The following is a 27,093-nucleotide window of genomic DNA, read 5'->3' on the forward strand; positions in this document are numbered from 1 at the left end:
TGAGCCATAGTTTGGACACCCTTGAGTTATAATCTCGTGGTTATCAGAGAATCTAAAAAGTCATCAGAATTCTTAATTTGGATGCTATGAATGCAACAAACCTTGTGCTAGTGCATCAAGCAGGGATAATGATATTTTCTCACTTTGACTGAAACCTTGGACTGGTTGTTGGTACAAGAAGAAAGGTCAGAGAGTTCTCAAAGCTTAGAGACTGTTGTAGCTACCCTAGTTGGTCACACATCTCAATCAAACCCACACATTTAAACCACCTGGAAAATTACAGGGTCTCTAATCATTTATACTTTTGAAGAGTAAATGTGCAAAATAATTGTTAATTCATCAAAAAACAGTAAAGATATTTTGCTTGGAGGCCAAACTTAACAATGCTGGTGGTTCTTTGTAAAAGGTCTTAGGCTCACTGAAGATTTTAATTCATTCTGGGCACTATGAATATTAAAGATGTCACCCTGCAAATTTATTTTCTATTTACAGATACAGCAGGGGCTGCAATGTTAGGGAAAGTGCTTTTTGTCTCACTTTTATTGTACATTTTAGTCTAAGCTGTATTGACCATAACAAATACATATACAGTCAATGTGGATAGCAAAAACAAGGTAGAATATAATCCACACTGATAACCAACTCCCAGAAACAGGAATCTGTTGTTCATTAAGCCTTTCACCTCTGTTTTGTTGTATCAGACCAGAAAAGATGCAGGCTATTAACTTTTGAACCATGAATTGTTGTCTTTTCTCCCCCTCATGAAGCTAGCTTTTGCGCCATTTTAATGCCACTATCCATGCCTTTAAAGGCCTTATAAAAGCATTTCTAGGGAGCCTGACAGGTGACTTTTCAGGGTCATTAAAAATAAATGCACACCAGTAAATCTAACATTGAACATCTTTTTATCTATGTTTGAACATTTGTCACATTCGCCGCAATGCTCACTGCCCTATTGTTTTCCCAGAATGCTTTGTGTCAGGCTTTCAACCAATGGCAAGTGTCATGCTGTGTTAAACTGCACATCTGACTGGGCAGATCATGGCGTAGACGGCCTGAACAGCTCATAATGGAGAGACAGCGAGGTTGTGAGGTGGCCCTCTGTGTCACTGTAGACAGGAACTGCTCTGACTAATGGCACCATTAGAGCTAATGCAAAGAAATGCAAGGATTTTTTTGGTAAATGTGTCAATATTCTGAAGATTTTTTGTCTCTGAAAGGATTATATTGTAACACTATGTTGGAAGAGGTATGTATAAGACTGTCGTGGCACTGACAAAATCATGACATGGCCCCTGTCGTTCACATGAAGGAGGCTTTATGAATGTTGTCAGTGTCAATGTTGCCTTGAATGCAATAACTTAGAGGACACATATTATGCAAAATGCACCTTTTCAGGCTTTTCTGACAAAATATGTGCCTCTGGCCTGTCTACAATCCCCCCAAACAAGCCATTCTCAGATTTTCCCCTAATGGCGTCATGTGGGGTGCTAGCACCGCCCCCAGGTTCCCCGCATGGAAGAAAGGTCCGCCCTTCTCTCCTGATCAGGAGAAACACATCCATTTAGGCATATCTATTTCCTGAGAGGGGCGGAGTCAGACAGCTCGTTAACATTTAATGTCACGGACACAGAAACAGCTCGTTCTGAGCAGGGCTGAAACAGAGGGGTTTTTAGACATACAAAAATCCAATACTGGAGTGTTTTTTCAGCAACAAACTTCATGAGCATGTTTTGGGGACCTCTGAGATCAACATAAACTGTCTTTAAAGGGTAAAATATGTGACCCTATAAGAGCATACCCACTTCTACACATACCACAACACCACTGGACATCCCACATCAAGAGCCACATTAATAATGCTGGATCTTACCCCACTCTCCCCTGTTATTTCCAGTCTTTATGCCAGGCTAAGACAGCTGGCTACAGCCTTAAAGCTTCTCTTGGCAGAGAAGATTTTATACACTGTTCGTTAACCACAGCAGCATTTGCCTATCATCAAGTTACAACTAGAGCTGCACATGTGTGCAGCCTCTTTTGTCGTGTAGCTCTTATTGGCCTGTAATGAATGTGGCAGACAGAACATTTGTCCAATCGCCTTCTGAGAATCCTGCCCTTCCCAAACTCTTTCTATAAGAGGTTTCTCGTATGAATATGTCCATGCAGTTAATATACAGTCGATCAGGTGTGTCAAGTTAGGTTGCAAGCAGAAAGACAAACTACTACTGAAAAGAAGTTTGCTCCCTTGGGAACTCACTAGAGGTGAAACAAAAATAGAATCAGGTACAATCCTTAATGGAAAATTTAAAAACAAAGGAGTAGAGTCGAGACTAATCTAACTGGCACCACACAGTAGAAAAGCCCAAATGAAAGGACAGTTTATGTGTAATTTCAGGTGGATGTCATACCTCGTGTTCTCGGTCATAAATCAGATTTAGCAGCAGGTCATCACTGCATTAAGCTAAATGATGACTGGTCACTGAGTCCAAATTGAACTCCAGCTGCCTCAGTCCCTGCAGGTGGGCACAATTTAATGAAATGCGCAGTGAAAATTAAAACATTCCTTAAATCCTCATCATAAAAACCCATCTCCGCAGAGTCTTTAAGCATTCAATATGACCGACCGATGGCTTACAAAACTCCTATGACAAAGAAGCTATAGTAAAAGATCCCCAGCTAGCAGGGACTATTTAACATTGAACAGTGAATTATTCTGCAGATTCTCTGAAGATGAACAGTACAGCTCAACAATGGCCTTCTTGGTAGAACTCTTCATCTGTCGAAGGATTTGAATGAGTCGTTGAATCTTCAGAGACTGATTCAAATTGTCCACCAGCTCATGAATACGGACGGAAAAAATAGCAGCTTTTGTCCACACAGTACAATATTCTAGACATTCATTTCATTCCTCCAGTATTGGAAGGACAGCTGAGGATTATTGCATGAATTACAAAGTTAATTTAGACAGCTTGGTTAGACTGCACCCCCCCCCAAAAAAGGTTAAAAGTTAAAACTATAAAGATGAAAGAAGCCAATTATTACATCAAGGGTCTGTTTATATGTTTCCAAGAATTCACCAAACCTGGGGAGAGTTTGGGGTTTAATCCCAAGGATTACTAAACTATGAGATTTTTTCCCACTGTAAAAGCTTGACTTGGAGAGAAATCACTGTCAGGCCTCTGAGGCATTATTTAATTAATGTCTGCAAACATCAACCTCTCTTCCAAAGAAATAGATTTGAGTCTAATCTACAGAATCTTCAATCTCACTGGAAAATTATAGTTCAATATTTACCATTTGGCATATGAACAGTATAAAATATGTATTTCTACAGTGTGATCTCCAATAAATGTTCACTGTACTGGATGATTTGAAGGGACTTAGTGGCATCTAGAGGTGTATTTATAACTTACTACAAAATCCAGTGCTGTTATTTGTATTTAAACATTTAAGATTCATCCTCAGTGGTTTTTGATGTTTCCACCAGCTGCTCTGACCATCCAGCATGAGAGATTTGAGCTGATCTTGTGGAATACCAGTATACTCCACTGGGCAATGGATGGGTCAAACACAAGCAGGGACCTCTGGTGTTATAAAAGAAGGCCAGTGCAAGAGTGCTGAAACTACATCTCTCTGAGTGTCCTCTTGATGGCTGCTACAAATGTCAAGTCCTGTGTTAAAGAGCCCATTTGTGCTACAGAGATAAGCATGTTAATGGCCTGATTCAAGGTTGATCTTAAAGTTAGGTTGATATAACAGTTTCCATTATGGCAGCTGCTATCATTTGAATTCAAAAGCCCTCCTCAGAAACAATGGGAGACGTCATGGAAACTTTTGAAATAAATGTCAGAAAGGAAGAGCACAAATGTTCAAACAGACAACCAGGATGCCTATAACCAAACGGCATCCTGTACTGAAAAGCTAACAAGGAGGCCTGAGTGTTTCTGGGTGTTTGGCCGCATGCTTGACATTTGCTAGATTTGTGAAAAAATAAAGTGTAATTCACAGTGCTAAATCTGTAAACATGGACGCCTTGTAACAGACTTGGTGCTGTCCTGACTTTCAGAGCGAGACGAAAGCAGTGTCAAAGCATCGACATTTTACATCTCCTTGTGAAACACCAATTACAATAACTGCAGAAAATCTGCCAGAGAGAAGCATAAGAATCACCTTTTGACATGTGCATCTGTCTTTGTTCTCTCTTGGAGGGACAGGCTGCCAAGCTGCTCTGTTTCAGCACCGTGGACAGCGCCGTGTCAACCCCAGTTCATACAGCAGTTTTCAGCACAAACATCAACACTTTTACCTTTTACAATCCAGGCATTTAAATGCAAAGTGAAACAAAGACAAAGTTGATATAACCTGATGTTTTTATCAAAATTTTATCAAAAGTGACAAATGAGGTGGTGGATCCAATCAAACATAGGTTGTTTCCACCAAGTGGCCACACAACAGCAGCAATAACACAAACAGAAGCTCCCATGTGTAAATTTCTCATAGGTTTTGAAAGAAGAATAGTATCAGGAATAGAGATGAGTATCAAAATCCAGTTCCGACCTGATGCCAACACATCTGATACCTACCAGACCGAAAAACAACACAGATATCCATACTTCCTTTCGATACCCCGAAGCTAATGCGACCCCCTTCCACCCCAAACGGAAGGTAAGAAATACATTATGGAATTGATGTAATTTCTGTGAACTCACTTCATGTTAGAAGAGCACAATTGTTTTGCTGTCTTGAGATCTGTTTTTCTCCCTACCAAGGGCATAAACACATTGACTGACACTTACTTTGTCTCACTGCTAGTGTGTAAATTTTGCTTTAGCCTCATAAAGAAGTTATCCTGTTTACAATTTCTTATCACAGGTGCTACTGGAATCTTTAGAGGATATCTCTGTGAAGCATTAACAAAATTTAGACAGTTTTTATTCTCCTGCCAACTTTCAACACATATTTTTTTCTCTCTAAAGTATTGATTCAGGCACTGTTTAGGCAGTGGCACTATATGAGACGTGTTAATTAAGCATTGGCATCAGAAAACGCCTAAACAGTACCCAATAAGGGCAATATTTTTTCTCAACAATGTCAGTGCACGATACCACCCCATGGGCAGCCTCGGAGATGCAAACCTTCCTTGCATTTGTCATAAGGAGGTGCAGTAGACAGGCTCACTGAGGCACGAGAAACTGTTCCAGCTGGTGGCCTAGCCATGCGGCTTACAATGCCGCCCACCAAGTGAAGGTAACGGGTTTCTTTGGAAATGCAAACTCTTTAGGGCAGTGATACTCAACGTGTGGCTCTGGAGCAACATGTGGCTCTCTTGTGATTATTTGTATATATTATTTGTGGCTCTTTTATGTCTTGATTTGAAATATTAAAAATTGTCAAACATAGTTGTCCAAATTTTACCCATTTTTGCCCTTTTTTACCATTTTTGCCACATTTCACTCAATTAAACTACCTTTGCCATGAAATACCACTTTTTTCCCTACTTTTTTGCCCATTTTTGCCACTTTTCACCATTGTTTTACCACTTTTTGCCCATTTAGGCTGCCTTTTGCCTGTAAATACCACTTGTTTCCCAATTTTTTTTTTCCCTATTTTGCCACTCTTGACTTTTTTTTTGCCCATTTTAGTCACTTTTCTCTAAATTTTTGCCACGTTTTTGCCCCATTGTACCTTTTTGCCCCTTTTCACCATTTTTCCCCTCTTTCGCCTATTTAAGCTACCTCTTGCCATAAAACACAACTTGTTTCCTCTTTTTTGCCCATTTTTGCAACTTCTTTTAGCCACTTTTGCACCATTTTTGAATATTTTTACCATTTGTGGCCCATTTAAGCTACCTTTTGCCATTAAATACCACTTGTTTCCTATTTCTTTGCCCTATTTTGCCACTCTTGACTGCTTTTTGCACATTTTAGTCCCTTTTCTCTCATTTTTTTTGCCGCGTTTTTGCCACTTTTGGACCATTTTTGCCACGTTTAACGTATTTTTATTGCTACTTCAAGCCGTTTTTGCCACTTTTCACCGCTTAGTTTGTGGCTGTAGCGAAGGTATTTTTCAACACTTTGGCTCTTTGGTTGAGCAGGATTGAGTAACACTGACTTAGGGGTTTACCATACTGAACCATACCAAACCATACTCAATCAAACTGGACCACCTAGTGGAAACAAAGGTTTAGGGGCCAGTACCAATCGAGGAGGTGCCAAATCCCGTTCCAGGATCTGACATAAATTAAGCCCTCATGATACCTGTCTTTCAGAATAGATTTTCAGTAGATATCCGTTTTATCCATGGCACATGATGCAGATTGTTTTAAAGTTCTGCAGCTGTTGAGGGAAATCTCATCCTGCAGGAGAGGATGTGGTGTTTTATTTTTTCTGCTGCTGTTGCACCCACTTACTGTGTTGTGTTGCTCACTGTGTAATTGCCTGAAAGTCTACATGATGGTAAAAGTTGAAAGTAAGGGTCATGTTTTCATATTTTACAACATTTGGAGGGGGATTACATTTGTATTTCATCAGTTCACCCTTTTGGAATGGAGGCACTTTGTGTTTAGAGCGAACAAGCATCGAGAGACGTGGAGACATCTCTGTGCTCGTCACTGTTAGTTACACTGATGGGAAGGATAATGAAAAATGCCTGTCATCTCTACAAGTTGAAGGCTAGAGCTTGTAGTTGTCAAAATGTAACCAGACTTAATTGATCTGTCACTAGAGTCCATAAAAACTGTTCACAGTTCAGTTTGCTGAAGCTTTTTCTGAATTGTACTGAAAATTGTTCAAGGTTTTCTGACATTCTTAACTGATACTGTCTTTAACATGCATATGCATGCAAGTTAGTATGAGATAGTAGGAGTTCATACAAAAACCAGCAGTCTATGAACAGATTTTGTAAAACTGAGCTATGAATAAAATCTTCTAGAATATCAACAGACTGGTTCGTTCTTGGGTCTTACATTTGAATGCATATAACACTGGATCCTAGCTGCATGCAGTTATCAGATATCACCCCACATCCTGCAGCACTGGAGGCTTACTGTCCCCACTGCATTCCTCAAAAGTTAAAACCTTGCAAATTTAAGGTTCCCCTTGTAAATAGTTTAGCAGCTAGTGTTTTTTATTCTAAATGTAGATGAAAAAGAAGTGTGATGCTTTGTATTGAAATTTGAGGAGATTGAATTTGCCTCCATGTGATCACAGTAATTTCAATGACGCCTCTGGTTAACAATTTAGTTTATTAATTCCCTTGTCCTTTTTGGGAAATGCCAATACCCAGTGCTCAGGTGTTGGAACTGGTATCCAGGAGGAAAGACATTGTACTGAAGCATCTCTACTTTCCAATATCGCGTTGAAATGCATTTTTAGAAACTAATCAGTGACATCACTGGGACTAGGTCCATGTTTTAAACAGTATAAGTATCATTTATACCATTATAACAGCAACTTTCCAGAGGCTGTTCACTCTACCTTAAATTGTTTTTCAACAAGGAAAAATATCATTTCTCACAGAATGCCCAAAGAACTCATCCGACCTTACAACAAGCAATGAAAAATTCTTTTCTATCTTTTCCTCTTTTCCTGTTTCCACACCTTGAGAGTTTCCAGCTGCATGATTTTTTGTTGTTTCTTCTTAAAAACAAAGATAAAACCACTACTCTTCACATTTCAGTGGTCCCGAGAGACTGGAAAAAAAAAAAGTGTTTGAATCTCAGAAAATGTGAAGCGCTGTCAGGATGCCGGGTTCATGTAATGTCAGATTCCGTTTGATAAGATTTCCCACCAGTCTCCAAATCAGACATTAGATATTATTTGTAGGCGTACTGTGAGGATCCACAGTGCCTCAATTAGTTACAATGACATCCTCTGGCTGCATTAAGCAGTGCGATTTAGATGTATTTTTGCATGAGATCAAAAACTTTGATCTGGCTTTTTATATTACTTGAAGTTCAAAACTGAGAGTTCAAATTGGCCTCTCATTCATGCATTAACATTAGCTCTCTTGTTAGTGTTAATACTGATCAGTGCGAGAAAAAGATATGAATAGTTCCTTTGAAAGTCTGCTTAGATTATTGTCCATTCTTAGATTTTCTGCTGGTGTTTCATTGTTCCCTGAAAGGTGACTCTGAAAAGTGTGTTTTTGCTGGAGAGAGAGAGAAAGTATAACACCCATGAAATCTGCAGCCTGCACGAAAGAATCTCCCCCTGATCTCCTATAGCAATGCACACAAAACGCATGATTTATCGAATGCAAGGTTAGAGACACGAAGCACAGAGTGTAGCGGGGGGAGGATAATGTAGCGTGATGCAGGTAATAAGCACCTGCACAAGTGAGTGCTCAGATGCTGGTCAGTGCGTCTCTCTGCTGCCTGGACTCCTCATTGATCGTCTGTTTGCATTAAACATCAGTGAAATAGTTTGCTACTTCCCGTGAAGGCCACCGACAGGACGCCACACACAGCAGCGGTGACTGATGGAGGCGCTCCTTTAGTTGAAGAACATGTAAAGTATAACTACTTTCGTGCTTCGCTTCACCTCCCCTGCCTGCAGCACCGATGACAAATTCAGCTGGGAGCTGAGCTGGAAGGAGCTACACGAATACAGCTGACCTTTGCTCGCAGATAGACATGGGACACATTCATCATTCATTACTGGCTGTAGCTACGGATCTATATTTGTTCCACATTGTTATAGTTAGCCAAAATAGCTGTCTATTTCCAGGCATAAGGTGCTGTCTCTTCATATGTTAATCACCTACTATAGGAAGGAAAGAAAGCAATTTCCAAGTTAAAAGGATGGAGCACAAGAACATTTTTGTCTGTCTGCAGCTTCGCTGCAGTCCAGTACGGTTTTTTTAAAAATACCCAGGATATTGTTCAAACGTAAAAGAACAGTCATTTCAATTCAGCTTCACTTGAGTAGAACAGAGTAACTTTGTAAAAGTCTGTCTCACAGTTGGGCTATCTTAGTTTGTTAGCTTGAAGCTAAAACATAATGGAAAATGCCTTGATATGCTATCCAAATTAGCACAACTTTAACAGAGAAACTAATTTTACTACGGATTCCTTACTTAAATGTGTATTTGTTTGGCATTCTGATATCTTCTGGCAAGAAACCAAAACACAGTACTGGCTTCATCCTGACCCACCCACAATAGAGGATGGGAGGATATAGTCAATAAAAGCTGTGCCATGGTTAAATTGACCTTCTCACTTTGTTGATAAGTAGACATTAATGGTGAGTAAGGGTTTCTTATGTGCATCAGTCACGGCCACACTTCTTGGTATTGACAAATTTACAGGTGCTATATTGCCACAGTTTTTGCCTTCATAGTGTTAATGTGTGCATGTATATGAATACTGCCGTACCTGTTAGTGTTTCTTATCAGTTCTGTATCATTTGCTTTCATTCACTGAAAGATAATTTCTTGCAGCTACACACTGGACTCCAACATCGGGCACATAAAACTCTATGGAAATAATAAGAAATGTAGATGTTCCTGCAGTTTTATTGAATTTCATACAGTTATTATTTAGAAAAATGGCCAAATGATGTTCAATGGCTACATAAAAACACTAATACAAGGTAACTGGAGAGGTTAGGGAACTAAGTTTGGTCAGTCACCACCAAATCCCCCTTAGGTTCCCCCTCTAAGTGGACAGATTTAACAAAATGATGTGTAGTTTTAAAATGTTCCCTCAAGGCTGTCCTTTAAGTGACCATAATTTGACAAAGGTACCCTCTCAGTGGACAGTGTTTGACAAAGTTCCATTTAGGTTGCCCTTAAGTGGACAAATTTTTTTTGTTTGTTTGTTTGTTTTTTAATAAGTGGATGAAATTTGACAGCTGCCCTCCAGGTTGCAATCCAAAAGGCCAAAATTTAACAAAGTGTCCTTTAGGTTGTCCTTTAAGTGGCCAAATAATGACAATGTTTTCTCTAGGTTGCCGTCTACCTGGACAACATTTGTCAGAGTTCCCTCCAGATTGGAATTTGAATGGGTTGAATTTGACAGTTTCTCCCAAGGTTGCCCTTTAAGAGGACATAGTTTGACTAAGTGCCCCCTAGCTTTCCCTTTATGTGGCCAAAACATTGTCAATAGGCCCTCCAGGTAGACCTCAAAGTGGCAAAAATCTGACAAAGTTCCATCCAGGTTGACTTTTAAGCAGATGAAATGTGACAACTGCCCTCTAGGTTGCACTCTAAAAGGCCAAGAATTGACAAAGTGCCCTGTAGGTTGCCTTTTATGTGGCCAGAATGTGATAAAATTCCCTCTAGGTTGCCCTTACTGGGCCATTATTTGAAAACTGCCCATTAGGTTTTCCTTTAAGTTGAATAAATTTGGCAAAAGCCCCACTCGGTTGCCTTCCAAACAGATGAAAAAAAGGGCAATTATGTGTCTTATGCTCCCAATGACTTTCCCTATTGGGAACTAATAAAATTCTTGAAATTGAAGTTCTTGAAATGCCCTGGTTTGCCCTGTAAGAGGACAAAATTTTATAGTCCAGTAGTCCAGTAATAGAGAAAATGAAATAAAGGACCATAAGCTGCTTTCTGATAAAGTCAATTGCACTGACATTGTCCTTTGTGTATTCTTTAATAAATAATCAGATAGTCCATAATGCATTGTAGGTTCATTACAGAAATGTTGGGGTATAGTCATAATAAAAAAATGTTTAATCTTAAACATTTCACTGTAACTGTAAGACAACTTTTCAGGTGCTGTTGCCCCACCTTGTACATCAGTAGCCTTTTTTAGGATTTTCTCCCCTGCCCTTCAAACATCCTATGTATAATCATTTACATCATGCAGGAAACATCATGCATAATATTCCTTTGCAGCAAACGTTACAATGTAATTTTAGCATGTAGCTAATCACTGCCACCATTATGAGCAACGTCAGCTTTGATGATACCTTTTTTAATTGGTGTTTGTGTTCTTTGCCAATTGTACCTGTGTTGATGGTAGCACAAGGTTGTAATTAAAGCCCACCCAACCACCAATGCAACAGAATGCAACATGAATCCTGTATGCTTGATTTAGAGTCATAATTTCCGACTTTGCATCAAATGTACTAGCACTCCCTCAGCCTACGCGGATTGGAAACAGCATCCCAGAACATACTGTGGGGGGTTTTCCTCAGAGATAGCGGGCAATCTATGAAATCAGTAACTGTGCTGAAAGAAAATGAGGCAATCTGAGTGAAAATGACAAAAAAAAGACTAAATTGCAGCACTTCATCAGCAAATACGCCCTGGAACCCATCACAAACATCCCAAATTGATAACAGTTGGAGAGAAAATCTTTCGCCTGGGTTTCATTTTTTATGTCACAAATGCCTGCAAGTGCCAGCTATTCTCTACACGAGTGTGATTTAAGCCACAGAGGAGTGCGTCAGTGCAAATAGAATAAATGATCATCAGTGGTCACATTTGATTTTATAAAATTATTCTCAAAAACAGAACTTGTACCAGTGTTGTAATGCTCTTTGAATAAAGCTGCTGCTGTGTTCTGAACTGAAGTGTCTGCAGCTAATTCATGTCAATTATTCAGACCTTTTCAACTGTCTGATTCAAGCAGCCACAGAACTGAAAATGCATTACTTTAGTTAAGTCACCAGTTAATCATCAACCTGCAATGGAATTACTTTCAGCAGAATCATTATTTTTGACTAAATCCAAGCTCCAGGATCAGTCAGGAAGCTTTACTCACTCTCAGAAATATCTGAATATTGATAATTTGCACATAAAACAAGTGAAGAAAGGAAACCTGCATGACAGACCATGCATAGTAGAGGAAGATGGCACTTAAATTCAAGGTGAATACCCACAGGACGTTCACATTTCCTGTGCTACAAAACCTTAGTGTGACAAATGGACTGGTGATCATTTTTTGATCAGACGATTGGGTTATTTCACTTGTACATAAAGGTGGATATGCTCTGCAGCCTGCAGGATGATGGAAACCATCAAGCAGATGTACTTAGAACACAAGAAAGAGAAAGGCGGCTATTTAAACCACACACTATAGGCAAAATTATTTGGCTGCCTGACCATTAAATCAACAGGGGCTGTTGATTTAATGGCCCTTTTGCAACTCTAACTTCTTCACATTTCACACTTCTTGGAAGACTTTCCACAAGATTTTGGAGGCTTTCTGTGGGAATTTACGCCCATTCATTTTGCAAAGCATTTATGAGGTCAGGCACTGATGTTGGATGAGAAGGCCTGGCTTGCAATCTTCATTCCAGATCATCCCAAACATGCTCCGTGGGGTTGAAGTCAGTTCTCTGTGCAGGCTAGTCAAGCTCTCACATCAAATCATGTCTTTATGGTCCTTGCTTTGTGCACTGGGCCACAGCCATGTTGGAAATGAAGGGCATTCTCTAAACCACAAAGTTGCCACAAAGTTGGAAGGATAGCATTGTCCAAAATGTCTTGGTGTGCTGAAGCATTAAGATTGTCCTTCACTGGAGATAAGGGGCCAAATAATTAACAGAAACCAAAGTAAAAGAGAAGAAAGAATGGTTAGATAGATGATACAGCAATAATAAACCTCCCTGTTCTAGATGTTCACAGTCACAGTAACTAAAAGCTGCCTTGTCCTGTGTAAATGGGATAAAAACCTTAGTGACTCATGGTTATCACTGAGATTTTAATGCTTCATTCCCTGCAATAAACATCATGTAGAATGCACTGAGTGACAGATGCATACTTTGTAGTCCATCAGTGGTAAATTGTAGTTTTTACACACTAAACCCTTGTCACATCTTTAACATCTGCCTAGGGTAAGAGCAGAGTCCCTTATCACTGTGGCTCTCCTTTCCTCTTACTCCCACCTTTCTTTGACCTTGTGATATTTTTCGCCGGAGTTAAGGAACCGTGGATAGAAAAGGACTTAGGAAGTATTGTTTGGGACTTTTTGAACAGACCCCAAGACTAATCTGACCTGTGAAAAATGTTTGTCTTCCCCGACCTCTTCCTGCTGAGAGTTGTGAGTTAGAACTCACCCAGCTTTGCTGTTGGCTGACCCTGTCCTGAAACACCATCAATATCACTGTAGCAAGATGACAGCTTCAACCAGAGAAGTGTACGGGTGAAAAACAGTTCATCATTGTAAATCTTCAGCAAGCCTAGCTGCTGCTAAAAAAACTTGTCTAGCCAAGCCCATGCAAGCTTACTTTTTTCTTTGCAAATGTGTTAGATGGAGGAGATCTGTCTTTTTAAACAGTGTGATGCATTCATAATAGTCATAGCACCTTGGCTGAAGCTGTGAGACTGACACTTCTACATAAATCACATTATCGCTCTCTAAGTAGAGTTATGCTCAGAGAAATATTCACCCCTCAAAGTTGCACAGAATATAGAGGAATAGATCCTGACTCCATCTGAATTTGTAATAGTAGCTTTCAGAGTCCAGCTTTTTTTTTTTTTTTTTTTTTTTTTTTGCAGTTGTGAGTGGAAATTACAATAAGGACAATTTATATATTCGGCAGTGTGGCTGTTCTGTCATTCCCCTTCCCTTATGTGAGCCTATTCAGAAAGAATCAAGCAGTAACAGTGATGTTACTGCCTTTCCTGTGCCTACAAGGAAAGCCTGAAGCAGAGAGAAGCAGCAAACTCAGAGCAGAGCAGGCATCAGTGACAGCAGAGTGACAATGATTAAGTCAGAAACAGAACAAAGGAGGAGCTGGGGTGGAGGATGGTTGCAAAAGGCTATAATAATAACTACATATCTCTTTTTGCAGTTTTAAGTATTTTTTTTTCCTCATTAGCAATTATTGATCTGCTCATATTCCTGTTATTTAGTTTTTGCAGTGGGGCTGTTCTGGGATCCCCTGCCCTTCCACAAGCCTGCATGGAAAGCAGGTTGGTGAAAGCAGGAACGCTGCCTGTGCCTATAGGAAAGCTTGAGGCAGAGAAGCAGCAATAAGCCCAGACAGAGCAGGCACTGATGACAACAGAGTGACAGTGATTAAGTCAGATGCAGAATAAAGGAGGAGCTGGGGTGGAGGATGGTTGCAGAAAGCTTACATGCCGCACTTAACACCATAACGCAATATGCTCAATTTTTCAGTAAAGCTCCAATAATAACTCTATATCTCTTTTTTGCATAGATGAATCTCTGTCCATCTTTACTTCTTAGAAACTCTGCCTCTCTAAAATGCTCCAGTTGTCCCCAGTCATGTTTTGGCCTTTAGTCAATTGAGCTAATTAGTTGCAAAATGCATCTCAAGCTGTTTTTCATTTGTTCCATTTACCTTTCCAGCCTCTTGTTGCCTTGTCCTTACTTTTTTTGGGATGTTCTGCTGCCATCAGATTCAACATGAGCTCATATTTTTAATGAAAAAGTAAAACGTCTCAGTTTCAACGCTGATATGTTGTCTAATGTTGTTTATGAGATTTGCATGTCATTGCATTGCATTTCTATTAACATTTTACAAAGCGCCCCAACTTTGTTGGAACTGATGTTGTATATAATAAAACAGTAGGGTTTGTTTTTTAAATTAGTCTAGACATTTCAGTTGAAAAATTATTGCAGCTTTATCTTGAGAATTAAAAAGACTGTGCTCAGGTAGATGTGGAGTGCATCCTCTATAGCTGACTGTAACATGCTTTTCTGTGATTTTTCCGGGCCTGTGTTTACCAACCCTAGCAGTAAAAACAGCAGAGACAGCAGGAGGTTTAACACCAAATGTGTGCTGCAACACCTGATCTGTAGTGGCAAAGTGATTTTTGTTAAATAACCCTGAAATTGGGAACGTGACAGCCTGCAAAGTGCTTTCACAACATGATATGTTGCAGCGTGGATCATGACCCCTGAAGAGGATTATTCTCTGTGATTACATTCTTTAGTTTAGACAATCAATGTACAATGTGCTGTGTTTTTGAATTGCATTTTGACATTTGTACAAAGCTGCAAATATTGATTTTAATCGCATTAGATTTTCTTTTTAGTCACTTTAATTGGCCTGTGAAAATACCAGCAAACGCCGAATGGAACGTGGAATAGCAGAAAATCGATTGTAAGCAAACAGTTTTTCATTGGTGAAGTGGTACTCTCTGTGACCTCGGTGAAATTTATGTTTCAACATGTTTTTACACACAAACAGACTTCTTTTTATAGTCTTAACTCCTCTCATGGACTGAATCTATCCATAGAAATAAAAAGCTTCACAATCAAGCTAATAGAAAAGTTTTTGTTGTTGCAGAAAAAGCTCCTGTTGTGAGAGTTATCCATCATGCAACTCAGCTGTCCTCATGAAAACTTTATGAGTTTATTTATGCAACCATTTACTATCATGCCTTAGGGTTTTTGTATGCACACTTGTTTTGGTGTTAGTGTCTGTGTGTGGGTCTACATCTCCATGTGTTTGTGCGGTTGCCCACTAGACCATAACTCTCCTTTCTGGCACATTAATCCATCACACACAAACAATATGCATACGGAGGTGGAACCTGACTAAAAAATTTGATGTTGACTGGAAGTTTTCAAATTTTAGCCCTTTAGCATTTACCAGTATGGAAGACGTTTCTGCATAAAACTTTTTAACAATACTTTTATAACTTTATAACACTGTAGTCTGATAATAGTGCTGCACATGGATAGGAATGTGGCCCTCACTGAGCGGTGTGCAGAGATTTATTAAGCTAAGTATGAAGGGCAGGCAGGTCGAGGTGCTGTAAGGGAGACATATTCACACACAGCGTCTGAGCAGCGCTTCACTGCAGACAGCAGCACTTAATTGTTTCCCACCATTAACCTCTGTCGGCAGAGAAAAAGGACATTAGCGACGGCGTTATTGCACTCTTATGGCTGTTCAGTGAAAAGTTTGACAACAATCATGAAGCAAATGTGGTGAGTTCAATGCATGATGATGTAACAATCAAAATGAAAAGTGGAAATGTAATTGAAGTTGATGATCACATAAGTGTTCATTATAAGCAACAGAAAATTACCAAAGTGAGCCAAAGGAAACTCATTCCACATTTGTGGGCACACAGTTTGAAGCAGTGGGGCTGTTTGCAGTGGGTCACAAACTGATTAGATTACACAGAAGTCCTCGGCTGATGTGCTCATATACTTTCTTTTGCTCTGCTTTGCAAAGATTTAATTCTGGTCGCTTTCTTGAGATTTTGACTAAAGTATCCCATTTTCTCGGTTGGAAATACCTCAAAGAAAGTTGGTTTTCCTGTGGTAATATTAAAATTTTCTTGAGACCTTTGAAAAAATCCACCAAAATGTGCATTATTAAAGTAAAACAGACTGACATGAAATGTTTGCACACACGTCCTCCTAAAGCAGTGATCATCAACTGACGGCCCGGGGGCCACATCAGGCCCCCATATCTTCTAATCCGGCCCCCAGAACATGATCAAATTCAAAACATGCAAAGGAAAAAATGTATTTTGGTAATTCTGGCATCATGTTTTTTTTTTTTCAGAAACCCCCTACAGTTTTAAAATGACTCCCAAAATAATTGAGATTGAAAAAAATTTAACCAAGAATGACTATGTTATATCCATTTTTCAGAAATCCTCCTGCCACACATTATTAACAAATAAAACGCATGTTAAACACAAATTTATCAGTCCATTCTTGATTTAAAAAAAACTGCTGTTATCAATTGAAACTTTTATTTTAAGGTGTTTTGGTGCATATTAGCATCAAACTAAGTGATGGACAGCATGACAGCCACAGAAATATTAAGCTAAAATATCTCAGTTACCTCCCTGTGGCTGGTTGCGGTATTGCGACTGATCTCACTGTTGGAGCCTAAAAATTGCATACATTGTAGAGAAAAAAAATCAATCAATCACTAAGTCTATTATAGAAAATCCTTTGGTTTATTTAAAAGTTTGGCCCCCAAAGTGCCCGTCTAGGTAATAGCTGGCCCACGTGCAAATGTAGTTGATGACCCCTGTCCTCAAGCGTTGACTGGTTCCATTATTCAGTCATTTATTTTGTTCCATCCAAGGTCCAAACTGCAACGTTTTCATTATATTTCAGATATTTGGGTTGGAGTTCACATTACAGAAGTGATGGAGGGTCCTTTGCCTGGACGGTTGAGAACCACTGGTGTAAAGGATCCTCCTCTACTGCAGTGAGTGTGCTTATGTAGTAAGTGTTAATCCATTCCAGTGGTGATTCTTGAGTCTGTTGAGGCCCTGGGCAAAAGTCCAAAAGGGGCCCCTCTGACTAGCATTCACATTAATTATATTAAGAATAATGATACCAACTAAAACACAGCTTTTATTTTAAATTTCACTGATACTATATATATATATATAAATGAGCTTTAATAACCTTGCGTATCCAGAATACAATTAAAATAAAAACTTGAAAAATTAATGTTATTAAAGTGCTTCTCCCACATAGTTAAGTTTAGACTAGCAGTACTGAGTCTTTCAAGGATCAGCCCGATTCAGCTGCTTCCCATAGGTTATTTGCAAATAAGGTCCCATCACATCAAAGAACTCCAGATGGGAGCAGGAAGTGTTTTCTACTAAATTTGTTCCCAGGCATATTTTAGCTAAACACGCATTTAAACCAGCTAGTCTAGAGAGGAAAAAAAGTTCAGAGAACAGTCAGATCACAGGGTCATTGTGTCAGCGGGTATGAGCCTTATGTGCGGTGTAGAGGGTGGCTAAAATTAGCAGCTAGCTCTGTAAGCCTTTGTTAATCTTTACAGATAAATATTGTGCTTATTTACATTTCCAAGTTCAATCATTTAATTGGACAGCTGTGCACATCCTTATTTTCTACACAGAGAAGCACTATCAAAATGCCAAAGTATTATGGCTGCACCAACTGTTCAAAATATGAGAAGGGAAAACATCCAATCTTGAGCTTCTTTTGGGTCTTAAATGTAGCGACATATTCGGGCAAATAGTTTGAGAATCTCATGGAGAAATGCAAGCAAATATGGATTAAAAAACCTGGAGGAGCCGTGTGAGGCAACACTCAGTAAACCCTGACCCTGCTTGTGTTTCCACAGTCGATATCTGACCAGCTTTGCTTGTTGTGATGGGATACATCTCTTCTAACAGATCTGGACAATATGGCTCAGTTTGGAAATAAGAGCTGCTCTTTTGGCTCCCAAACAGCTCTTCATTTGGCGCTAATTTCGCTTTTCAAATATATTTTATAAATACATGAAATAAAAAAGATTGGGGGGAGCTTTCTCTTAAATAGGATTTGGTTGCTGTTCGGTTGCTAGTATACAGCCACATCACAGAGACTAAATTAATTAAAAGTTGTTCAACTTGGCACAGTGCTTTACAGTATGACGTGACTCTTTTTTTCCCTTCACAGTATGATCACATTTGCCCCTTTCTACATTTTTTTTTTTTTGCAGTGAATACAAATAAAACACATTTGAATCAGTGTGCAGAGACGTTTCCTCATGCTGGCTGTGGCTCAACCTCCATATCCTCTATAACAGTGTCGAAGCCTGCAGACCCAAACAGCTGATCAGGAGATAAGGCAGAAGAACACGTAGCTGAAAATTGCATTGCAAAATAGCACCAGTAACCAGCCCACTGGGGGTCTCTTAATGCTGTGGAGCCACAAGCAGTTGCCTGCCTTGCCTGGTGACAAGATCAAGGATTTAAACCAAGTGGCAAAATCAAAGAAATGCTGGCTCCTAATTATTTGAACTGCAGATTAATGTGTTTTCTCCTTGCTGACATGTGTATCCAGAAGTGTACAGCCTATCCATAAAAAATAACACAAAAATAGTAAATGTCTCTGTCATGTAGAGAGGCTGGTGGGCCTGTAATAAAACCAGAGTGACAGCTTGCTGCTCTGCTCATGTGTACAGTGTGTATGTGCATGAGTGTTTTATTAAAGGGTGTTTTTTTTAACTCTTATGTGTCGAGTGTGTGTGTGCATGCATGCATTTTCATTAAGGAGGTTCATGATACTGAGTGCATCAGATATAGTAATGAATCACGGCCGTATTAATAAAAGCAGACACTTGCAGATTCATGTTTCCGCAGATGATTTGGCTCAAGCCTTTACATGACAAATCACATTGCACCACATTACATGACAGATTATTGCAGCAAATTATGTGGCTGAGCTAAAGGCAGGAAAAGAAATATTGCACAAGAAATGAGGCAGAAATGAGAAAAGGGGAGAAGCAGACACAGAAGGCTCCAGATAACATTTTAAAAGAGGGATAATAAAGGTTGCAGGGGGGAAGAAAACAAGCCATTTTACGCAACATATTGTTTCTATTCCTTTCTTGTTCTAAGCAGAAATCAGATATGCTTTATCATCTCCAAGGGGGAATTTGCTTTAGGCCGCACTTTGCAGGACAGATAAATAAAAGTTGAGGACCTGCTAGGCTTTGAAAGTTTATTTGTATTAGGTACTAATCAGTTAGTGTATTACCAACATCAGTGGCATGAGGACAAGGCTGCAGTTAATATAAGCCAGCCAGACTAAGGACATAGAGGCGAGGCAAAGCTAAGAGAGAGGGACAGGAGGTCAGTGTGCCTGGTCTCTTGTTAGTCTAAACCTATAACAAGGGGCTGGTCAAGGCCTGGTCAGCCCAAACTAGAAGCTTTATCACAAGGAAACATTTTAAGCCTTCTTAAAGTGTAAAATGTCTGCCTCCTTTAACCTGACTGGTAGATAATTCCAAAGGAGAGGGGGCTGATACTGAAGGCCCCATACTACTTTCTAAAAGTAGTGTGGGAGGTAGAGCCTGCAGGTAGGGCCTGCATTCTGTGGTAATATAGCACTATGTGCTCTTTAAGATGACTTTTTGTCTGACCATTAAGAGTTTTGGAAGTGAGAAGACGAATCTTATAAGGAGCCAGTATATAGAGGTACTATAATGGGAGTAATGGGATCCTTTTTATAACTTCTAGTTGATACACATGGTGCCGCATTTTGCATTTTTTGGACCACTGGAGGAGTCTTTAGAGACTACTAGGGCAACTATTATTTTTCTGCAGAAATAAAGAAAAATAAAAAATCAAGCAGGACTGAAAAGATGTCGACTGAAGCCTTAGTTTGATACATCTACCCTTTACTGATACATTTGGAAGGGTATCATCTGCATAAAATTGAAATTTTATTGAGTTTTTACTCATAAAATTACCTATAAATGTCCTATCAGCCTGCAAGCAACACATATGGCTTTGCAGTGCACAGCAGTGAATGCTCGCTGTCCACACTGCAGCCCCTAAATATGTGATACTCTGCCCTGTAAATGTCAGATATCCCCAACAACAACGTATCTGATCTTATACTGGGGTTGACTTTTTTAAGCTGGGGTTCATTTGAGTTGCTAAAATGTTTTTTTATTTAACCCTACCAGAGTTGCAAAGCTAAATGAACCCCCCTTAGGCCTTTTCTCCAAAGAAAGACCATCCTGACTGTACTTACGTATGTCATTTTTTCATACAATAAAATATTTAAAGTTGAACTATGCAATTTCAAAGCCACAGTGAGACGATTCAATTTACATACAACTAAAAAATACATTGATATTTCAACATCTTTCATTAATGCACAAGTAAGATGTAAATAAGTAATAACAACTACAACAAAAGTGGAGTACCACTGTAGGAGGTGGAATACATTTAAAGGGTAAAATGTGTCAAAAAATATTGCACAAATCTTTATAATGTCCATTGCATTTCCTTGAATATATCATGCAGTATCAACCCTTGAACTTTTTTTGGACACCATGACCATCATATCACTTGAAATAAAGGATCCAGCTGATTTAGTGCTTTTAAAATGATTTCCTGTGGAGCAGGACTTGTGCAGTGGTGATGCAGTTGGTTTGCTGTTTCAAGGTTTCAGCTGATGATGATTGGAGAAGCTTGTCAGAGCAGCAAACCCTTCACCGCTCTAGCATGGCATGCTTTATTTGATGCCCGCTGGAGCTGGAAAATGCTTGACTTGAAGGTGGAAAAGATTTCCTCGTCTAACGCTGAGGACAAGGCTACTGCCTCGCTCGATGGCTCTTCACTTTGTTCAAGTCCCTCCTGACCTCTGGTGGAGATTGCAAAGTGAAATGAAGATCTTTTAAAAGTGCTCAAAGTAGTGGGTGCAGAGGCCCGTCAGACGCCGAGGCATTACCCGAAACAGACAAGAGCGCCTTCAAATGCTGCTGGTGTTTCATGTGGTGACACTTAGATGGGCACGAGTGTTTCTGCTAACTGTCACTTTGAGAGCACGCCGAGGCTTCTTCACGTTGTTTCTCCTTGTCTGGCTGCTGATGGATATTGTCTCGAGTGTGTTTTTTTAGTTTATCCTTCCACTATGATAGACAAAGACGCATTGACACATGGATCCAAGACGCACAACAGCACAAAGCACTTTAATCCAAAATTGGCCTGTCAGGGCTTTATGAGCTTGAGAAAACCAATAAAGCTGTTGTCTATTCTGCTCTTAAACGATGCCCCTCTGTCGTGTGGAGAAACAATAAAGGAGTATCTTTTCTCTGCAGGTGGAGTCTCCGCTGGCAGTGGATGCAGTATTGGGAGAGTCGGCATTCTCAGTAACAGATGAAAAGGTTTCCATCACTGAGATGAGAGTTCACGCTGTGTCAGGTCTGACCCTGTCACTGCAGCCGAGCCCCGGCAACAGCCACACCATGGTCGCCAAGGCAACTGGCATCCAGACACTCACAGCTCTCAAGCAGGTACAGTATATTGACGCACTCGACTCATTTAGTAGATTATATATATGAGAAGAAGTGATGCAAATGTGGAACTAACTTAAACACACATTAACTCTGCTGCATGACAAAATCTCCTTTAATCCAAGCAGATCAGGAAAATAACACCTTAACTTTTTTCATGTCTGTTGAGTTTTTTGTGAAGAACTTTTATTTGAACTTATTTTTCAGATCATCAACAGAACGCACTTGTTTGCCAATTTCGGTCACTTTAAGAGTAAAATTAATGGCAAAGCGTTTCTTTAGTTCTGCAGTCTGCCTTCATACTACTAAGGACCGAACAGTTGCCTGTTTTTTCAGAACTACGATAAAATTCCCCTGTGGCAGCATTGTCAAACTCAATCACAGCAGGGGCCGGATTCTGGATTTAGGTCTAATCTGAGAGCCTAACAGGATTGATATTTAACCATAAACTGTCAACCTCATTTTCACCAGTGATAAATTATGGAAAATGGTTTTGAGAGATTAAAAAAAGGTCAAAACGATAAGTCTCAAAATCTAAAATAATAGTCACCTTCAAAAGGTCAAAACACGAAATTTAAGGTCAAAATAATGTTTTTAAATAAACTGACCCTGGCACTGTCAGAGTTCTAGCAAATGAGCATTTTAGCTTTAAGACAATCCATTTGTAAGCTCAGAGCACATCAGTATTGTGAGTCAAATTCATAAAAACTGGCTGCAACCAATAAAATCCTCAAGTGTTTGGCATCAGTGTGTTTTTTACTGCTTCTCACAGGGTCAGAACTCAAATTCTAAATATCAAACATGTTTGTCATTTACATGTTTGATATTTTGTAGAAGTCATGTTGCAGGAACCAGTGTTGTAGTCGAGTCGCCAAACCTCAAGTCCAAGTCGAGTCTCAAGTACCCTATGTTCAAGTCTGAGTCGGATTCCCTTCACCTGAGTCAAAGTCCAATTACCAATGTTCAAGCAGAGTCCCCAGTTCCTAAAGCATAGAGCCAAATTATTTTAAATTATCAATCATTTTTAAGCTACTCCAGCTTTCCAGGTGGGCTTCATTGATGTGCTGTATTAATGTATGAGTTTATTTTACTTTTAGAGGATTAGATGAGCGATTTACAGCAATTGTGCACAAACAAAACAAAATTCATGACACAGTGGCTGAGTGGCCTTAGAGACCTTGTTTGTTTTGGCAGCTGTTTTTAGATTTAGTCTTAGTTTTAGTCACATTTTTGTCCTGATCACCCTCACAATAGTTTGTTTAAAAAAATGATTCAGCCAAATTATGAAAAACTAAATGAACACTCATTTTGTACTTTCAGTAGCTTTCATGTAATAATCTGAAATAAACAGATGAAAATTAAAACAAAATTAAAAATGAATTAATACTCCTTAATGATCACACTCTTCATTAATAATATTAGTTATATTAACAGGAGTAGTTTTGTATTTAGAGCAGAAACTGAGACCTCAAAATGTCTTTAACTGAAGTCGTGTTTTACATCTGTCTTATACCCCTAATTAAGTAAATATTTGTCCTTTTAAAGGACTGCATTCAATCAGATTTCTCCCTAAAAAAACAAAATTCTAATTTTTTTGTCTGTGACATTTGAACACATCCCAAAAAGGTTTTAACTTCATCCCCCTTTAAAGGTCCAAAGTCTGAGCTGTCATTAAACACATCTTTGTTTAGCTCACTATTTAACATTGTCTCCATGATTTCAACACTGGATTGATATTTTTAACTAACTGGACTTAATACAAGTTTTGAGAGTTTTTATCACTCTGTCTAGGACTGAAGAGGATTACTACAACAACAGCAGCTAATATGATGAGTCTTAGCTATGCGGCAGCTGATGGAGAGTTTCAGCGAGTAGGCCAACTGCATTTTAGTTTAATTTCTTGTAACGATTACCACTGGACTACAGAGAAGAGCTACAGGTTTAAGCTGCCTATCAACCTATCAGCTCCTCTCTGTCATGCTGCCTTAAACACCCAGGTTCACCCGTTTGTCCTGCTCTCTCTCCTCTGGTTGTTTTAACAGACAGCAGGTTAGACACACGTGAACGTGCATACAGGTGAACGTATACGTGCCGGGCGCTGCATGAACACTGATCAGTTATTAGACACAAAAACAACAAAAATATGACAGAATAAAACAGTCTTTATATATATGTATATATTTACAGTACAAAAACTTTGAGTCCTGATGCAGTTAAAGCTCGAGTCCGAGTCAGTGTTTGATTTCAAGTCAAGTCACGAGTCCTATAAATCAGGACTCAAGTGCGGGTCCTGGACTCGAGTTCTACAACAGGGGCAGGAACAGACAAATATACGATATTCATATCCCTGTCATATTTAGCAGCATAAAAACTGCTCCACAGGAGTTCAAAGGTCACACGTTTAGTGCTTAGAGAAGTTTCCAAGGACTCTGTAAATCAAAACAACGTCTGCGACATACTAACCTTGAAACATTTCCTTAAAAACCCCCATGCCTCACCTAAATGTCAAACTTCAGCATGTGCAAAGCTTCCTTCAATATTTATTCTAGATTTTAGTTTTAAAACCACACAAGAGAATCGTATAAACACCAAAAACAGTGCTACATATTTATGAAGTCTTTGTGTGTTGACAGTAGAGTTAGCGGCGGTGTACCTGAGGAAAATAACAAGTTAGTGACACTTTAAAGCACAAATATTGAGGGATTACATCTGTTTTCCTTAGAAATATCACTCTAATTGGGGACTTGCAAAAAGGCAACATGCAATATTGTTATTAAATCATGTTCTGCATCCATACTGAAATAAAAAAATATGATATTTAAGGTCAGATGCTTTGGGATTCCAGTGAAGTAACTTGTGTGTAAGTGAGCGTTAACTGACTGCAGCATGTCGTTTCTCCTTATACATTCAGTGCATTCCCTTATTTCTGTCCCCAGAGTGGTGAAATTAAGTTAATTTATTAATCCCTTCTGTCTGTGTCAACAAACAGGCACTAGTTTTATTTCTATATAGTAAAGTTGTTCTCAAGCAAATCTTTAAAGCCCCAGACTGCATTGTTAGCAAGGACACCGGATAAAGGCAGCCGCAGTGAAGTAAAAAGTATCCTTGATGCTGTTTTTACCACAGACTCCATATTAGCCAAAGCTGGGAAAATGCGTCTGAAGTGCCCGTATTTATTTCCTACTATGTATCTCATTACTGAAGTCAGAAAGCAGAAGACGGTATGGGGATGAAAAAGTGGGAAGTAATGCTTTTTTCTCTTTTTGTCTCCTCTTGTAGAAGTAATAATATCTACAGCAGTTTGAACGCTTTAATTGTCAGTCCAGCTTTACCTGAGGAGACACACATGTGTGCATTAGTGTTCCTTTCTATGCTTCACCCTCTCATTGGTCTGCAAGTAGCTAAAAAAGCAACGACAACCCCATCAGGCATCGGTGAAAGAGAAGCGAGCATTAAATTCCAATTTTTCTTGCTTTCCGCTTCTTGGCCACCTTGAAATTTAATTATTGTAATGTATTGTCCTAAGTGCTCTCCAAGGCCGGGCCATAAAAGGCAGCCAATTCCTCCGCCGGCAAAGCTCTCAGAGGAGAGCTGCAGCTATTTCAAGCCATTTGATTCTGTTTCACAGGAAAACTTTCTAAATGTCCTCTATTACTCTGGGAATGAATGAAACACATAAACTATGGATGAAGGGAGTTGGACAATCAAGGACTCTTTGCATCGCTCTCTTTTCTGCTTGAGAAGCCCCCTCGATGTTTGAAGGTTCATCATAAACCAAATTCTGTTGCTGTGATTTACCCTATTTTTATGCTTAAATGAGCAGTTTAATAATGAAGCTGAAGTGTGATCACATTTCCAGTTCAAGCAAATGTCTCAGAAATATATTTTTACAGCAGAGATTTTCTGTATTTTCTCATTTTAGCTGTTTCTCTTCAGTTTACAGCCACATTTATTCCCCAGAACCATAAAACACAAATCAAAGAGTGGGTGTATCGAAGATAAGGCTGCTCATCTTAGCCAGCAGAGCTTTATGAGGATGAACAGATGACAGTATTTGTCCAAACTGAAGCCAGTTAGTTTGGTTAGGTTAGGTTTAGTTGCCCATTATATAAAAAGAGAAAATAGAGAGTGAGAATAATATGAAGCAATGAAGAAATTAGGTTCTTCTGCATTTTACCTAGAGCAATCACAGCTGGAGATGGACAGAAACAAACTTGACTGATATATTCAGACACAGTTTAACAGGTAGAGAGGTAACGTGTAACTCAGAGAAATCTGGGTGAGACATTTTTTTTTTTTTTTTTTCGTAACAACAGGAGTCAATAAATAAATTAGTGATTGGACAAAGTAAGTAAAATATATTTATATAGCACTTTTCACAGTCACAAGTATTTCCATTAGTTTAAAGGCAGATCAGCACCTTGGACAGCACCACATGACCCTGATTCATAACAGCATGTACTCTAGTGATGCTGTAATGTTAAAATAAGTGAGCTGTATGATTATTTGGGTGCAGGAAATAAAAGACATTTCCCGTCAGGTGGACTTAGCTGCCTTGCTCTCTAGACCAGGTGTATATGAGGTTACAATGTGCACATCACTACTGGGCTGGGCTAATGGGCAACTCCTCAAAAATAAACTTAAGCTCACCATAGCAACAAAGCACTATAAATATTACCATCTATTATTCAGACTGAAAATATAAGTGTGTCCCAAGGCTTCCCATTAGAGGATATAAAGGGGAGAGATTTCCAGGGCCCAGCCAGATAGGAGCCCATGGAGGTCAGCAAAATCATGATCCATTGTAAAGTTAGCTGTGATAACCATATTCTATTTTTTTTTTTACCTAATAACCACTTTTATCAAAGCAACAAAAATATATTTATTTATTTATTTATTTATTTATTTATGCTTCAGTGTATAGCTTTCCTCAGAATGTAAACCCCCTTTGTCTTAAAACACATTTACCTTTCTTTGTAAAGTTGACATGCGGATGGGCACAGTGAACTAAACCATTTGGAAAGTGAAGTATTACTGCATAGCTAGGCCATGATGTGCACAAACATCAGGATGCAGGAATTAAAGGAGAAGAAACAGAGACAACTTTAAGGGAAAATAATAGTGTTGTGACAAAAAAGTCAAAAATGAGCAACAAGTGGCAAAAATTGATTAAAAGAGGGGGGGAAAGTGGGTCAAAAAAAGGCAAAAATGGATGAAAGTGGGAGAATTTGGTTAAAGGGGGCAATATCAGGCTGAAAAGTGGTGAAAGGAGTTTTTAAAGTGGCAAAACATTGGTTACAGGCAACAAAAATGTGTTTCAAAGTGTCAAAGGATAGGCAGAAAGAGGAAAAAGTGTTTAAAATGGGACTGCATATGGTGCCCAGGAATCAGTGTCCTGGTCCAGACACTAGGAACAACTGCA

General features: G+C 39.2%; 1 protein-coding gene across 2 annotated transcripts in view; it reads left to right on the plus strand.

The window, feature by feature from the left end:
* Window positions 1-27,093, plus strand: part of tmem132e (transmembrane protein 132E) — an 803,754-nt gene that overhangs the window by 770,982 nt on the left and 5,679 nt on the right. For both annotated transcript variants that reach the window (XM_041801770.1, XM_041801769.1), the window contains exon 8: window positions 21,477-21,671. In XM_041801770.1, the coding sequence (XP_041657704.1) occupies window positions 21,477-21,671 (195 nt within the window). The remainder of the gene's footprint in view (window positions 1-21,476; window positions 21,672-27,093) is intronic.

The sequence above is a fragment of the Cheilinus undulatus genome, linkage group 12 (genome assembly GCF_018320785.1).
Source record: "Cheilinus undulatus linkage group 12, ASM1832078v1, whole genome shotgun sequence".
Classification (NCBI taxonomy): Eukaryota; Metazoa; Chordata; class Actinopteri; order Labriformes; family Labridae; genus Cheilinus; species Cheilinus undulatus.